Genomic DNA, 11,493 nt, shown 5'->3' with positions numbered 1-11,493 from the left:
GATGTGTGTTGGTGTGGTCCTCTTTGGATTCCTCTTGTTTGGGGTTCTCTATGGACTTGTAAGTCTATTTCTTTCACCAGGTAGGGGAAGTTTTCTGTCATTATTTCTTCAAATAGGTTTTCAATATCTTGCTCTCTCTCTTCCTCTGGCAATCCCATAATTTGGATATTGGTAGGCTTGAAGCTGTTCCAGAGGCTCCTTACACTATCCTCATATTTTTGGATTATTTTTTCATTTGCTCTTCTGGTTGGGTGTTTTTTGCTTCCTTGTATTTCAAATCATTGACTTGATTCATGGGTTCCTCTAGTCTACTGTTGAATCCCTGTATATTATTCTTTATTTCAGTCAGTGTGCTTAAGTTTTGACTGGTCCTTTTCCATTTTTTTGGCATTATCACTAAGATCCTTGAAGGTCTCACTAAGTTCCTCAGAGGTTTCTAGAATATTCTTGAGTAACCTTATAACTGTGGTTTTGAACTCTATATCCAGTGGATTGCTTTCTTCCATTTCTTTCATTTGTGACATGTTTCTTTGTTTCCACATTTCGGCTGCTTCCCTGTGTTTGTTTCTATGTACTGGGTAGCTGCTAAGTCTCCTTGAGTTGATAGAGTGGCCTTGTGTAGTAGGTGTCCTATAGAGCCCAGTGGCTCAGCCTACCCAGTTACCTGAGGTGAACACTCTAGGTGCACCCCTTTGTGGGCAGTGTGCAGTTTGTTGTAGTTGAACCTTGATTACTGTTGGTGTCACTGGGAGGAATTGACCTCCAGGCCAATTGGCTGTGAGGACCAGCTGTGTCTACAATGGAAGAACTGCTGTGCTGGAGACACTCTTATGGGGCAGGACTTTCTTCAGTGGGGCTTTGGTGTTCACTGAGTCTGCCCCTTGAGTGTGTTGCTTATGGATATGAAGAATTGTAATCTGGTATGGTCTCACACTGACCACTGGGTACACTGGCCCTTGCGTCTCCAGGGAGGTACAAAGTCAGCCATTGCCTGGGGCCACCCAGCAGGAGCTACAGAGAGATCTACAGATCCTTCCTCTTTGTATCGGGTTTGGAAGTGCCCAGATGAGGCCCAGCTGTGAAGCAAGGCAGGCTGGTGCTGGTGCAGGCCTTGGGCCTTCTTTTGATAGCTTTGGGGCTCCCTGACCCAGCTGAAGCTTGTTTTACACGTTTTAGGCTGATACATGACAGGCCATTCATATGCAAAAGCCTCTGCGCACTTTTTGGGTAGGGTTGTAAATTGGGTAGGGCGGGGTCTCAGAGAATCACCAGGGTGGAGCAAACAGCAATGGCTGCCAGTCAGCCCTGCACCGGGCAGGTCTCAGCACGGGAACAATGACCACTGCGGGCACCTCTGTCAGGAAGAAAGCCACCCCCCAAGTTTCTGCCCTGATGCCAGACAGTCCAGTTTCTCCCCGTATGTGTCTGGGTCCCCCAGAGCCTTGCCTGGGCACTGGAACTCAGAGCCAGCAGGAGCTTGTAAATTCAGTTCGTGGTGCCGGCCTTTTAAGAGGAGCAACTGCCTGTGTGTCACTCAGCCCCAATCCACACTGGTTTTTACAGTCCATAGTTCTTATTGCCCATAGAATCATCTTTCCCAACTCTGGAGCCCTGGGCTGGGGGTCTGGTGTGGGGCTGGGACCCCTCGCTCCTCCAGGCGGCCTCCACAGAGGCGATCTCCCTCCAGATTACAAAAGTGGCACACCTGGGTGCCGGACCAGCTCCTTCCGCACCTCCTACCAGTCTCAATGTGCTTTCCTCTTTACCTCGTTGTAGTTCTTCCACTCAGCCAGCTTTTCTGTGGTTCTGGATGATAGTTGTAATTTTGATGTGGTTGTGGGAGGCAGCAAGTATAGGCGTTTACTTATGCCGCCATCTTGGTTCTCCCAAAAGATTCTTATTTAAAGCATCAGAGAAGGACCCATGAAGTCCATACCACCATGTAAAACTTATTTTTGTTTTTGTTTATAAAGAGGCAATCAGCTTTCCACAAATTTAAGCTGACATCCAGGAGTTGCTTGCTTTCAGCCCAGTGACCGGGCCTTGCCATGGGCTTTTTGTTGGCTTTGATGTTAGGCTATGATTTACTAGCCCTCAGACAATGCCACTCGGCTTCCGGTCCTTGTTTCTCCTCCCTCCCTCCACCTTCCCTCTCTCCTTTTCTTCCTTCTGATATTTGAGAATCAGATAAGTAGCTCCATACTTGGCATGGAAGACATCAGTGGAGAACAAGACAGTTAGGTATACTGCTCCCACAGAATGTATAGTCTAGTAAATAAAAAAAACCATACAAAAATAAAATATTATAGACTCTTGAGCTATCAAGGGGAGAAATATGAATATACTAAAGAATAACTGAAGATCTACTTTCTACTTTCAAGAGTTGGTGAATGAAAGCCTCATTGAAGAGGCAACTTTTCAGCTCACACCTGAAGGATGAGAAGGGGCCAGCCATACAAAGAGATAGAAGATGTTTGGAGCAGCAGAGACAGCAGGTGCAAAGGCCCTGAGGCAGAACTGTGTTTGGCTGGATCAAAGAACTGAGAACGGAGGACACACAATGAGAGTGTAGGCAGCAAGATGCAAAGTGGCAGGAATAAAGTTGGATACATTAGCATAGTCTTGATAATGCAAGACTTTGGAGACCATGGCAAAATTTTGGATTTTATTTAGGTACAATAGGAAACCTTTGCAAGGTTGTCCTCTCTTTACCAGACAGTTTAAAAAAATAATAACTTCAGCTTGAGTTTGGGCCATTGTTGCTGCCCTAGTCCCATAATGTCCTTATAGCTTTTCTGTTCTGCTTCCCCTAGCCAGTAGCAACTGCTTTCTGTATCTCTTAATTAAAATTTCCAGCAGAGATCACCTGATTGACTCAGCTTATCTTTTATGTCCAGTCATAAACCCTGGACCACTGGCCACCCTATAAATGAATTGGCTAGCTTTAGATCAGGTGCCATCTGTGATCCAATCAGCTGTGGCTAGGGACAAGGTGGTACCCAATTTATGGTCATGTCCACTCACTAGGTGGAGTCTCAGGGCCTTTGCACATGCTTTTTTCTTCCTCCACACTCTCTTCTTCTTACTTAGATAACTCCAATTCTTCCTTTAGGTATGCTTATAAAGGTCATGTCTGCTTCTTTGACTCTTCATCAAAATTAGAGATCCCTGTTTATATACCTTTGTACTCTGTACACTATATTTCCCCCTGATGACACAGATCACAATTTCAAATGATGTTGATTTTTGCATGTACTTATTTATGTTTGTTTCTCCCACTGCACTGAGAGTTCCATGAGGGCAGCGGTCATATCTGTTGAGATATGGCTATTTCTGGCACATAGTAGGCACTGGATAATAAGTGCTAGCTGAATGGAGAAATGAATGAGTGAGTGAGTGAGTGAGTGAGTAAATAAATGATGAATGAATGAATGAATGCCAACAAGCAAGAAATTATGTGGTCTAGGAGTCACTGAAGACTTTATGTCTTGATCTTGGTCTTGAAGAATGGATAGCATTTGGAGAGAGAAAGGAAAAACATTTCAGGCAGAAATGTCAGGGAGTTGGGAATAAGTATGGTACAGCAGGGTACAGTGTGGGCACTGGCCTGATGGGGAGCAGAGGTGTGTGTTTACATGATTTGGAAAGTAAGATTGTCTAGGTTGAAAAGGGCCCAAGCGGGAAAAATGTAAATCTGAGAACAGTATTAAAATATTATGGTAAATACTATTTTTGTGTCCATTTTACAGATGGGAAGTTGAGGCACAGGGAGTTCTTGTGGCTGATAAATGCAGAGCTGGCATTGAACTCTGGGCAGACACAGAGTTTGTGGGCTTGCACGCTGTGCCAAGCTGCCTCTCCCCTCCCGAAAGATAGAGACATGACTTGGCAAAAGGTCAGTTCTGGGGCAAGAGGATGTAGAAGCATGCAAGGGAGACACAATGGCTCTGTTCTCGAGGTTGGTGGCAGGAGACTGCTGGCCAGAAACGAGTGGGCTGGGAAGGGAGCTGCATGGCATCTAGCTGTGGGTTTAGCAATCGCCCCTGCCTCGAAGGTTAGGATGAAATGAGAAAAGAAGAGGCATTCATGGCACACTACTTGGCACATACTTGGGGACTTAGTGAAGTGAATACTCTTCACAGGGGTTTGGAGGACCAGGATTGCCCAGGACCTGACTGTGAGCCGGAGTGTTAATATCTCTAGAGGCCCAGTGCACAAAATTAGTGCACTTGGGGGGGTGTCCCTTAGCCCAGCCTGTGCCCTCTTGCAGTTCGGGAGCCTTCAGGGAGATGTCCAACTGACCTTAGCGCTGCCTCGGATGCTCCTGCCACTGACGCTGTGCTCACCAGCCATGAGCCTGGCTTCTGGCTAAGTGGTGCTCCCCCTGTGGGAGTGCACTGACCACTAGGGGGCAGCTCCTGTGTTGAGCATCTACCCCCTGGTGGTCAGTGCCAGTCATAGTGAGTGGCTGAGCAGCCTTAGCATATCATTAGCATAGTACACTTTGGTTGGTTGAATGGCCAACCAGACACTTAGCACATTAGGCTTTTATTATATAGGATTTGATGCCACCAGCTGCGTCTAGCTGAGGACTTTTCAAGCAAAGGCACTCTGAGGCCACTGCCAAAACCTTTCAAAGACCAAGGTTAGCAGCTGTGCATTTGAGGGTCCTTCCAGGGCTCAGGGCCTCCTTCTCCTTCCCCCCACCCCACCCCCATCTCTGGCCTTCGCAGGTGGGCTTCGTACCTCAGTCTCCAGAGCAGGCATCTCCGTACCCTGGGATCTTTCTCTCCATCTCTGACCAACTCCCCAGATGCCCTGTTTTTGACAAACTTGTAGTTCCCAGGGCTGCAAGTTGCTTTTCCCACCTTACAGTGTTCATCAGCTACTCAATGCATCGCTAAGATCCTTCCCTCCTCACCGTGCCTCAGCCACTCTTCCCAAAGTGCGGGCGGGATGGGACCCCTGGTGTGACGCGTGGCCGGCTGTTAGAGGCCAGCAGACCAGAGAGAGAAAGCGACCCCCTTTCCAGGCCTCCTCGGATCCTGCTGATCAAGCCAAGGGAAGGTCTCTGGTGTGCGAATACCTTTAGCATCTTCCTAACACTTGGGTTACATCTTTTCACAAAGAGCAGAACAGCCTGCAGCTAGAATATGGTGTGACCGTGTTGTTTCACTGTATGTCTTTTCCCAGTTACTACTTCTACTGGCAATTACCTTTTGAGAGTAGTTCTGTAAAGTTCAGTTCAAGAACTGAAGTAGAAACCGAGCCAATTTCCAGAGAAACATTAGGTAAATGGTCGTCGGTGTGGTGTGTGGACATGAAACTTCACGGGGGTTTGACTCCATCAATAACTGAGGTTCGGAGGAAATCAGTCAAGTTAGAGCAGAGGCTCGATGGAAACGCGGGCCCTGCTCGCTGGCTCCTAAGACGTGTACTGTGCTGAGCCTCTCCTTCCTCAGCTGCCAGGTTGAACACAGGGACTCGGGAGTGTTAACACGGACTGTGCTGTCTGTGCCCGACAGCCAAGTTCGCTGTGTGAGTGTGGACACGTGACTCTTGTCCCACCCGGCAGTGCAGTCTGGGCAAGCCGCGCCACCTCTCCGCCTCAGCTTCCTCCTTGGTAAGCGAGGACACTGGCGGGAGGGTGGAATGGTGGAGTATGTGTGCAGTGCTGGGACACAGCCTGGCACAAGCCCATCAGGGAAGTGTGAGCTCTGGGACCTAGCTCCGCCCCTGAGAGACTGGGCTCTTTGGAGGGAGAGTGCTGGGGTGCGCCCCAAACTCCAGCAAGTCAGTGTCGGTGGAGGTGACCAAAAATATTCAAAATATTCAAAAGTCCTTCACTTTCTCCCCCAACAGCTCTGAGCCTGTGCAAGCACTCCCCGCCCTGCAATAGAGAACAGTCCCCTTGGCGCTGTCTCCTTGCAATACTGCTTGCCCTGGACTGGACGCTGCCCCACCCTAAATTCACGTGCTGAAGCCCTAACCCCAATGTGAGGGTATTTGGAGGTGGGGCTTTGGGGAGGTAATTAGGGTCAGATGAGGTCACGAGGCTGTGGCCCTGGTGATGGGATTAGTGGCTTTGTAAAAGGAGTAAGGGCCCTAACCGGTTTGGCTCAGTGGATAGAGCATCAGCCTGTGGACTGAAGGGTCCTAGGTTCGATTCTGGTCAAGGGCATGTACCTTTGTTGGGGGCACATCCCCAGTGGGGGGTGTGCAGGAGGCAGCTGATCTATGTTTTTAACTCTCTATCCTTCTCCCTTCCTCTCTGTAAGAAATCATTAAAAAAAAATATTAAAAAAAAAAAGGAGAAGGGAGAGAAAGAGTTGGAACTCACCCTCTCTCTGCCGTCTGAGGACCAAGAGAGAAGGTGGCCAGCTGCAAAGCCAGGAAAGGGCCCTCGTCAAGAACCCAACTGGCTGCGCCTGCTCTTGACCGTGCAGCTCCAGACCTGTGGGATATAACTGCTGTTAAAGCCACACGGTCTATGGGGCTCTGTTAGGGCAGGCTAATGCCATGCTGATTCTCTCCCAAACCCATCCAAAAATCACATATATACACACATGTGTAATTTACAATGTGCTAGTCACTACCTGTGGTGTTTCATTTAAGCCTCACAACCCATGGAGAACAGCACTAAGCCATGTTCCATTTTTAAGATGAGGAGACTGAGGCTTGAAGTTTAGGTGGACTTGCCCAAGATCCTAGAGCTCCTAGGTCTGAGAGCCAGGCTTCAGGCCACAGGCTGGCCGGGGATCCAGGTGGCGAACACACCGACTCTGACATTGGTGGGAGCACCTCGCTGGCCTCAGGAGGTGAAGGGATCGTCCTGCTGGCCAGCGTGCAGAGGAGCAAAGCTGGGCCTCCAGCTCACCGGGCAGCCAGCTCGTGCAGCCTCCAGCTCACCGGGCAGCCAGCTAGTGCAGCCTCCAGCTCACCGGGCAGCCAGCTCGTGCAGCCTCCAGCTCACCGGGCAGCCAGCTCGTGCAGCCTCCAGCCCACCGGGCAGCCAGCTCGTGCAGCCTCCGGCTCACCGGGCAGCCAGCTAGTGCAGCCTCCAGCCCACCGGGCAGCCAGCTAGTGCAGCCTCCAGCTCACCGGGCAGCCAGCTAGTGCAGCCTCCAGCCCACCGGGCAGCCAGCTCGTGCAGCCTCCAGCTCACCGGGCAGCCAGCTAGTGCAGCCTCCGGCTCACCGGGCAGCCAGCTAGTGCAGCCTCCAGCTCACCGGGCAGCCAGCTAGTGCAGCCTCCAGCTCACCGGGCAGCCAGCTAGTGCAGCCTCCAGCCCACCGGGCAGCCAGCTAGTGCAGCCTCCAGCCCACCGGGCAGCCAGCTCGTGCAGCCTCCAGCTCACCGGGCAGCCAGCTAGTGCAGCCTCCAGCTCACCGGGCAGCCAGCTCGTGCAGCCTCCAGCCCACCGGGCAGCCAGCTCGTGCAGCCTCCAGCTCACCGGGCAGCCAGCTCGTGCAGCCTCCAGCCCACCGGGCAGCCAGCTCGTGCAGCCTCCAGCCCACCGGGCAGCCAGCTAGTGCAGCCTCCGGCTCACCGGGCAGCCAGCTAGTGCAGCCTCCGGCTCACCGGGCAGCCAGCTCGTGCAGCCTCCGGCTCACCGGGCAGCCAGCTCGTGCAGCCTCCAGCCCACCGGGCAGCCAGCTAGTGCAGCCTCCAGCCCACCGGGCAGCCAGCTCGTGCAGCCTCCAGCTCACCGGGCAGCCAGCTCGTGCAGCCTCCAGCACACCGGGCAGCCAGCTCGTGCAGCCTCCAGCCCACCGGGCAGCCAGCTAGTGCAGCCTCCAGCCCACCGGGCAGCCAGCTCGTGCAGCCTCCAGCTCACCGGGCAGCCAGCTAGTGCAGCCTCCAGCCCACCGGGCAGCCAGCTCGTGCAGCCTCCAGCTCACCGGGCAGCCAGCTCGTGCAGCCTCCGGCCCACCGGGCAGCCAGCTCGTGCAGCCTCCAGCTCACCGGGCAGCCAGCTCGTGCAGCCTCCAGCCCACCGGGCAGCCAGCTAGTGCAGCCTCCAGCTCACCGGGCAGCCAGCTAGTGCAGCCTCCAGCTCACCGGGCAGCCAGCTCGTGCAGCCTCCGGCTCACCGGGCAGCCAGCTCGTGCAGCCTCCGGCTCACCGGGCAGCCAGCTCGTGCAGCCTCCAGCCCACCGGGCAGCCAGCTCGTGCAGCCTCCAGCCCACCGGGCAGCCAGCTCGTGCAGCCTCCAGCCCACCGGGCAGCCAGCTCGTGCAGCCTCCAGCCCACCGGGCAGCCAGCTCGTGCAGCCTCCAGCTCACCGGGCAGCCAGCTCGTGCAGCCTCCAGCTCACCGGGCAGCCAGCTCGTGCAGCCTCCAGCTCACCGGGCAGCCAGCTCGTGCAGCCTCCAGCTCACCGGGCAGCCAGCTCGTGCAGCCTCCGGCTCACCGGGCAGCCAGCTCGTGCAGCCTCCAGCCCACAGGGCAGCCAGCTAGTGCAGCCTCCAGCCCACCGGGCAGCCAGCTCGTGCAGCCTCCAGCCCACCGGGCAGCCAGCTCGTGCAGCCTCCAGCTCACCGGGCAGCCAGCTCGTGCAGCCTCCAGCTCACCGGGCAGCCAGCTAGTGCAGCCTCCAGCCCACCGGGCAGCCAGCTAGTGCAGCCTCCAGCCCACCGGGCAGCCAGCTAGTGCAGCCTCCAGCCCACCGGGCAGCCAGCTCGTGCAGCCTCCGGCTCACCGGGCAGCCAGCTCGTGCAGCCTCCAGCCCACCGGGCAGCCAGCTAGTGCAGCCTCCAGCCCACCGGGCAGCCAGCTCGTGCAGCCTCCGGCTCACCGGGCAGCCAGCTCGTGCCGCAAGTACCAGAAGCAACGACACCTTGGCGCGAGTAGTCACGGCAGAACCTTTAATCACATGAGTGCTTATTACAGGAGCTGCTCCGGGGCTCCGGCAGCTTTGATTTCTGGTCATGTTTCTCTAACACGGAAAGGTGAGTGCCTCCCCAGGGCCATGGGCGGTTGGTGTCCTGAGGATGAGGGTGAGAGGACAACAGGGACAGCTGTGCACACGCCTGGGTCTGTGGGGATCCCCCAAGCCACCACCTGTGACTCTGAGTGAAATCCTATTCCCAGGAGGGAAGAATGTGGAGGTCCTTCCAGGGCAGAAGGAGGAAGGGAAACACTCGGCACAGATACACAGAGGACGGTGTCCGGGATGGGCTTGGAGATGGGGGCGGGGGGGGGGGGGAGCGGAGGGTTAGGACCTGGAGGTGAGGGGCAGAGTGTGGGACAGGGCTGATCCATTTGGTTTCATTCTTTATAAAAAATAATACCATCACGAGGACCATGCCATGCAACCGCAGCGACACCTGTGTGCCCCTCCCCCCGCTGCCTGGCGGAGGGGCGAGGGGCCGTCAGACCGGCGTGGTGCGCCTGTTGGCCAGGTCGTTGTGCAGCGCCTCCTTGAAGTCTTTGGGCGTGGAGTTGTGGAACTGTAGAAAAGCGTGGTCCCGGTCGGAGTTGAGGAGGGTCCCCATGGTGATCTTGGAGGGGTCCCGGGAGAGGGTGAACATGGAGATGTCGGTGGAGGGGATGGTGTGGAAGCCTTTGCCGATGGGGGACAGGTCTCGGGACCTGGGCTCCGTGGAGCGGGAGCTGGACCGCCGCCGGAACCGGTACCTGTAGGGTGGCAGGCGAGCAAAAGTCGATTTCTTCAGGAGCTCCGAGTGCGACCTGGCGCGCAGCTGCTGGTGCTTCTCTATGTAGATGTGCACGGCGACCACCCCCACAATCTCTGCGATGATGAAAGAGAAGGCCCCGAAGTAGAAGGACCAGCCGTACGAGTAGCTCTTTTTGGAGTCGCGCTGCCCGGGGTCCCCAGCATTGGCCGATATATAAACGATGATGCCAATGATGTTGCTTAACCCTAAGAGAAGGGAAAGAAAAACGCATCTTTTATAAGCCTCAGCGGTAACGTGCAGTCTTGATTTTTATAGAAAACGTGGAGGTAACCGGGAGCGAGGGGAAGGATTTGTGGGGAAGCCTGAGCCCGCGGAGCTCTCCCACGTCTCTCTCTGGGCCTGAGCTCCGTCCCAGGCGGCGGTCTTCAGCTGAGAGCCAGCTGGTCCCACAGCCAGCGCAGCAGAACTCAGGATGCGCGACTCCCCCCGGGAACCAGTTCACTCCATCGACACGCAATCTCCAGCAGGAAGCCGTGAGGATGGTAAAATGAATGAGGTACAGGTCCCTGCCCTTGAGCTCCCACCATTTGTAGGAGAGATTGACATGTTAATGCAATTAGAACAAAAGACAGGAGGGGCTCTCCCAGAGACATGGACGAAGCGGCTCAGGAGCCAAGGAGAGAGATGACTAAGCCACTTCCCTCTGAAGACAAGGTGACATTCAAGCTGGGCCTGCATTTGAGGAGGCGATGAAAGGCCACTGCCCATGGAGTGAGAGGAAGAATGACTTATGAGGCTCCAGCTTGAGTCATGGGGACACTGCTGGCATCTTGAGCTAAAATAAGAGGCAGCAGAGAGAACAGGTTTTGAGGAGAAGAGAGGAGAAGAAAAGAGAGAAGGGGAGGGGAGAGGAGAGGAGAGGAGGGGGGAGGGGAGGGGAGAGGAGAGGAGAGGAGAGGGAAAAGGAGGGGAGGAGAGAGAAAGGCGGGTCGAATGAGTGAACTGAGATGGCATAAGAATGACATGGACCAAGGTATGGAATGGCAGCTACTACGTATTGAGAAGTCACTGTGTGCTAGGCAGTTCTAGGCACTTTACACAAACACATTTAATCCCCTCAACAGCCCTAAGAGGTAGAGCCATTATTAGCCCCGTTTTTCAGATGAGGAAACTGAGACACAGAAAGGTTAAGAGCCGTGTCCGAGGTTACACAGCTGGAAGTAGTAGAATTAAGATCTGCACCGGGCAGCCTGGCTTCAGAGCCCGTGCTCTTCAGCATTTTGCACACAGTAGGTGCTCAGTAAAGGGTTGTTGATTGCTTGTCTGAGACCACAGATCGGCAGAATAGCTGAGCGAAGAAGAGCCTCAGAGAGTGCCGAGTCCTCCATTTTTTAGGCGGAAAACCTGAGGCTCTCCGAGTTCCCTGGGGAAATCTGGGGGGACGGGAGGGGGGAGGTGGCCTGGGATTCGACGCCAAGCTCCCGCTCCTCCTCCCACAGGTTCCCAGCTCCCTGATCAGCTGATCAGCCCGACAGCCCCCGGCACCTCCTGCTGCTGGTGACACACGCCTCCCTGGCAATCCCCTAGCCATCCCCTGGGGCACACAGTCGGGCTCTTCTCCAGCTAGGAAGCACTCCCCTCAGCACAAGGCGTCTCTTCTGGGCAGCGGGCGCCCAGGGGCCTGGTGGGGCCGCCAGAGACTAGAACGCGCCTATCAGCAGCACGTGTCCCCGGGTTTGCCAGCTGTGACCATCTGACCACAGCCTGTGACCGGCCCGCTCCTTTGGGGTGACCACACCCTGGGGCAGGATTGCAGCTGCGTGGTCTGTTGCTGGAGCCGGTTCCCAGAGCC

At 54.9% G+C, this 11,493-nt stretch overlaps 1 protein-coding gene across 1 annotated transcript in view; it reads right to left on the bottom strand.

Annotated features, from left to right (window-relative positions):
* Positions 1–9,374: 9,374 nt before the first annotated feature.
* CACNG3 (calcium voltage-gated channel auxiliary subunit gamma 3) overlaps positions 9,375–11,493 on the bottom strand; it is a 67,925-nt gene continuing 65,806 nt past the window's right edge. The window contains exon 4 of the mRNA XM_028127408.2: positions 9,375–9,886. Within this exon, the coding sequence (XP_027983209.1) occupies positions 9,375–9,886 (512 nt within the window). The remainder of the gene's footprint in view (positions 9,887–11,493) is intronic.

This window comes from Eptesicus fuscus, chromosome 4 (assembly GCF_027574615.1).
Source record: "Eptesicus fuscus isolate TK198812 chromosome 4, DD_ASM_mEF_20220401, whole genome shotgun sequence".
In the NCBI taxonomy this organism is placed as follows: Eukaryota; Metazoa; Chordata; class Mammalia; order Chiroptera; family Vespertilionidae; genus Eptesicus; species Eptesicus fuscus.
This window is presented reverse-complemented; position numbering and strand designations above follow the sequence as displayed.